Source organism: Camelina sativa, chromosome 13 (assembly GCF_000633955.1).
Source record: "Camelina sativa cultivar DH55 chromosome 13, Cs, whole genome shotgun sequence".
NCBI lineage: Eukaryota > Viridiplantae > Streptophyta > Magnoliopsida > Brassicales > Brassicaceae > Camelina > Camelina sativa.
The window spans coordinates 334,990-339,977 of NC_025697.1; the positions used below are offsets into that span (position 1 = coordinate 334,990).

At 28.8% G+C, this 4,988-nt stretch overlaps 1 protein-coding gene across 2 annotated transcripts in view; it reads right to left on the bottom strand.

Annotated features, from left to right (window-relative positions):
* The window catches only part of LOC104734187 (laccase-10), a 6,598-nt gene continuing 5,781 nt past the window's right edge, over positions 4,172 to 4,988 (bottom strand). The window contains exons 6-7 of one of the 2 annotated variants that reach the window (XM_010453712.2): positions 4,577 to 4,973; positions 4,172 to 4,454 (exon numbers count right to left, since the gene is read on the bottom strand). In XM_010453712.2, coding sequence (XP_010452014.1) covers positions 4,324 to 4,454; positions 4,577 to 4,973 — 528 coding nt within the window. In that variant the 3' untranslated portion in view covers positions 4,172 to 4,323. The remainder of the gene's footprint in view (positions 4,455 to 4,576; positions 4,974 to 4,988) is intronic. The other variant, XM_010453713.2, reaches the window with a different exon arrangement.

A 4,988-nucleotide genomic window follows, 5' to 3' on the forward strand; every position in this document is an offset into this window, starting at 1 on the left:
TTGGTCGTAAACGAAAAGGAAAAAAAATAAAAAGTGGATTTTGCTTTTTTTATTATTTTCTACATTTCACGTGATGATCAATAGGAATAATACATTCAACAAGGAAAGGTGTAGAAAAAAAGTAAAGAAAAAAAAACATGGAGGAAAAAAGTTAGACATATGATTTAACCAGAGATATTTCTTATTTTGTTTTGTTTCGCCTATGTAAAATCATTTAATATTTTTTTTTATTGTAGTTGAAATCTAAGCTGGCCAATAGATATATGACAACTCCCTGGTAAATGTTTCTTATATGCTATTTTTTAATTTTTAAACTTTAGGTCAGATAAATACGCTTATTGTATGGCTTATCATTTTGATTATGAGCACTGTATTTGTTTTACGCTATTATGTTTGTTATATCACATAAAATTGATATGGGATTAAGACTAACCAAATGCACGTGTCGATATATGATGAAAAAGTGTTAACACAATTTTTATTTTATGACGAAGAAAGTCTAACCAATCAAATGAGAAAGATCAGAAAATGACTGTTCAATGGTTTCGCTTTGGCCGGTTCTTTATTCGTTGTTTAATCTAAAGTCTAAACAATATTTTAACTATGACAGCTTTTTTTCTTTTTTGTCAACACGAAATAGCCCATTCAATATTTAAACTTAGTACACATTAATTACTCACATATATAATAACAACAACCATAAGCTAAGCAAATATACAAAGACAAGTGGAATATTCCATCATTAAAAAATATATTGCGTATTTGTACTTTATAAGTTTATAAAATTACAAACGATGAAAATAAAGAAAATGGTAATAAGTGTTTTTATCCAACCAAACATAAATTTGATAAAATGTCCAATACACACAATATTAACTAGGGATTGACTAACTGGACCAACTAATCTATGGACTCCTATCTTTTTTTTGTCATTATGGATTTTAGATTCCTTTGCCGAATGAAAAGATGCGATTATGCGAATAAAGCGAGGAGTTCGATGGTATACTATCCAATATATTATTACTTCTTCATTTTTTAAATGAACATAAACTTTAGAACCGTTGTATAAATGGGTTAGGTGGTGAACATAACCTTTAAAGATATAAAATTTGGAAGAGAGCTGTGGGTGTCAACCAACCAGCAAAGATATTTTCATATAGTATTTCAATTTAGTATTTGTCAATCATATAGTATTCGTACATGTAAAGATAATACGAAGAATGCAAGTGTCGGGCGCGCTTCATATCGTTAAAAGTTTATAATATTAATGTCTCATAGCACCTCATGTGGACGGTACCACAGCTCCACTTATAGCCAAATTATATAATATGAAACTGGTAAAAGTATAAAGCAGTGCAACCAATTATTATAACCAACAGTCGTAAAACTCATGTAATTTGTCTTTCGTAATACCTAACAAAAACATCTAACTATATGCAATACACGATCCAATGGATCACGATAGACGGCTTAATCTACAATACATTAATCTAGATTCTCCCTCGGTAGCCAAACATAAATCACTCATGAAGAATGAAAGTTGGATATTTCGATTATACACAAAATTAAAAGAATTATAAGATTAATATACATAGTCAAGAGGGGGTAATAAAATGTGGTAGGGACGGGATGAAAGGGATCCAACACAAATTTAAAGTCGCATAGTGTCACTCACATGCATGATGAAGCGTAAAACTGTAAGTGTCATCTGCTGATTAGTAGCAGACACAAGTTTCTGTTCGACAGATAGTGACTTCTTTGAATACCATATTTAGCAAGATTCTCTTACTATAATTAGCAAAATTACTTCTTTTTCTGTCAAATTTATTACTCTTGCTTCATTTTATTTCATTTCTCTCGATTTTATTACGAGTATTCTTTTCTTTCTTTTATTAATTGAAAATGCGACATTGCAACCACTCACTCAACCGAATTCAACGACAGATGAATTCTGCGTTGATATCGACTTTTTGGAAGAAAAGAAAGTAACCTCTTTTGTTTTGTTTTTATGTAGTTTATCGTATCATTGGTAGACACGTTCTCTTTAAACTTTAGTTGATATTAAGTTCCAAATATTATTTGCATAAGAACATCAGGGTTAATATATATATCTAGTTTACAAAACATCAGAATGAGGTAAATTTGCTGTCGGGTTAATATATTATGCTTGTAATATTGCTTAGACTAGATATATATATTAACCCTATGCAATTGTAATATTCCTTAGTCTAGATATATATCTTATATATTAAGTTCTTCTTTGGCCTCACCATATATAGTTCCGATAATCCTATTCTCCTTGAATCCATCCGTGGTTACGTAGAGATCTCTGTATCTCAATCTGCGTGGATGATCGATTTCCCAGTCTTCTAGCACTTTTTCTTGTGACTTGTCATATATTTATATTTATAGTAATTTCAAAATTTTATATTCAAACCAAAAAATCAGTTTTTTATTAGCAATAAATTTATTTTTATGAATTTTTCACATATTGTATTAATTTACATATTCTATCAAATATTTTGTAACTCTCATATTTATAATCATATCCATATTTTAAGGTAGTAATTTTTAGTTAATTGCAATTATTTATTTGTGTTTATGTTATTTTTTTCACCTCCATAGTATTTATAGCATTCTAATGAATGATTAATGACAATTAAAAATAGAAAAAAATAATAAAAGATATTAATATTTAATTATTGCATTTTTGTAATTCTTATATACTTTATGTAAGATTTCAACATGTGTGTAGCATATCCTATTATTTTATAAGAAGTTCAACATGTGTATGATATATATATGTAAGATATGATATATATCTATATATATATATATATATGATATTTTTGCTTTAAAATATGATAATGAAATATTTAACTTTTCTATCATCTATACTGTTCTTAATTTTTTTGGGATATTAATACTACATATATATTATTCATATATTATGAACATCAAGATGTATAATTTTATTTTTAATTCTATTTGTCATCTTTAAGATATGTGGCGTATTTTGCTTTTAGTTTTTATTCATTTTAAGATAAATAATTCACATGAAATTATTATGTAACTATTTTTGTAATTTCTGTTCAGTTCTTAATATTATATTAATCATATATCATTTATCAGTATATAGTTAATTAACATATATATATATATGCATATAATATGTTTATATTAATTTATAATAACCAAATTATTGTGAATTGTAAATATATATAAGTTAGGTTTTGGTCTCACTTATACTGGTATTATTTAATCATTTTTCATATATGACTTCATCAATCATCTCGAAAAAGCATTTTTAGTTTTTGATTAATCATTTCGAATAATATTTATTTTAATAATGAATATAAATAATATAATAAATAATAGGTAAGTTTTCTTGCATTTGTTGAACAGTAAAAAACTAGTGAAGGAACTAAAAAAGCTATAAAACCATAATTAAAGGAATTTTTTATAATTTCCGTACAAATTTTAAAAAAACGTATTTATGTAACATAAACTATTAAATAATCATTTGAAATGAACAAAGAATTTGTCATGTTCGCCAGGGCTTGTGAAAAGTCCATTCCCTGAATGGTCAATGGGCTCAAAGTGGGCAACAAAAAGATACTTTATGCGGCGTTCAAAAGAATTTTAATTGACGAAATCATAGTTATCCACTTTGCTAGTTACGTATCAGAGCAGTCAAATTAAGGCTATGGTGGTCTTGCCGAAATCATCATAGGAATGTCACAAGATTTCGTGGGCACCAATAATGTCAAATTATTTCAACTTAATGGTCATTTTGGTATAGGATGTTTCGTAAGTACAAATGATGATAGATCAACTGCTCTCAACATATGATCAACTGTTCTCATTTATTATAGTATATGATAGTAATACATTATATTAGTGATCACTAACTTCAGTCTTGATATTATGAAAAATTTAGAAACGTTATATTATGTGTTACCAACTAGCCGATCATTAACTTCAGTCTTGTCTTTAAATTAGTTCAACAAATTTTTTGATCCGGACAATTTTTTTTTCTTTTTTTCAGTATGGTATTACGTTTTAAACTTTTTTTTTCTTTTGTTTGGGGATTTACCGCATGTATTAACAACAAGTGTTTAAAGTTTAGGATAAAGTACTCAATTTTTCAGCTGTAAAAAAAGTTGGTGCGTTAAAAAAAGACGTTTGTTTTCAACCTTTCATTAAAAGCTAACACAATCATACATTGACTTTGTTGACAATTTGCTTGAGCATAAACATATAAAGTTTAAAAATGTCAAGAAAAGAATTGATCGAATCATCAAAAAACTAATAATAAAGTTTTCAACATTTTGGGAGATCACTTGGTGGAGGAAGAATTGATTGGTTTGGGCCTTTCCCATTTTCAACCAAGAAAGCCATCTTTAGTCCCCATGTGGTGTGTACCTCTAAATGGCAATGCATAAACCAAACCCCTGTCACCACATATGTATTCATAGTCATTGTCATACATTGTAACATTTAGATTAATATACACAAATAATAGATACTAACTAATATCGTATTTTGATTTTGTTAGATAATTAGATAAATGTACCTGGATTATCTGCTCTGAATCTAATCGCCGCCCAACCACCAGAAGGTACACCGACGGTGTTCCTCTCCACCGGATCAACAAGATTAAACTTCTTAGAATCTTTCTTGGAATTGTAATTCCCAGTTCCTAAACCAACCACAAAGAAGTTAAACCCATGGAGATGAATGGGATGGTTCTCCGGCGCCACGTTTCCGGTATCTTGCAAAACAACTTGCACTGTGGAATTGTATGGAAGCTTGTAAAGCTTTGTAGCCTTCATGGTTGCTAAATTCGAAGGCGGTTTTCCGGTAAAATCGAAAAACCGTCTCGGTTTACCAGGAAAATCGGTTGTGTATACTCCGGTTAGGTTAAAGTAATGCGCTTGAAGCAAAGCTGTTGTAGGCATCTTGAACGTGATGTTGTTTATCGCCGC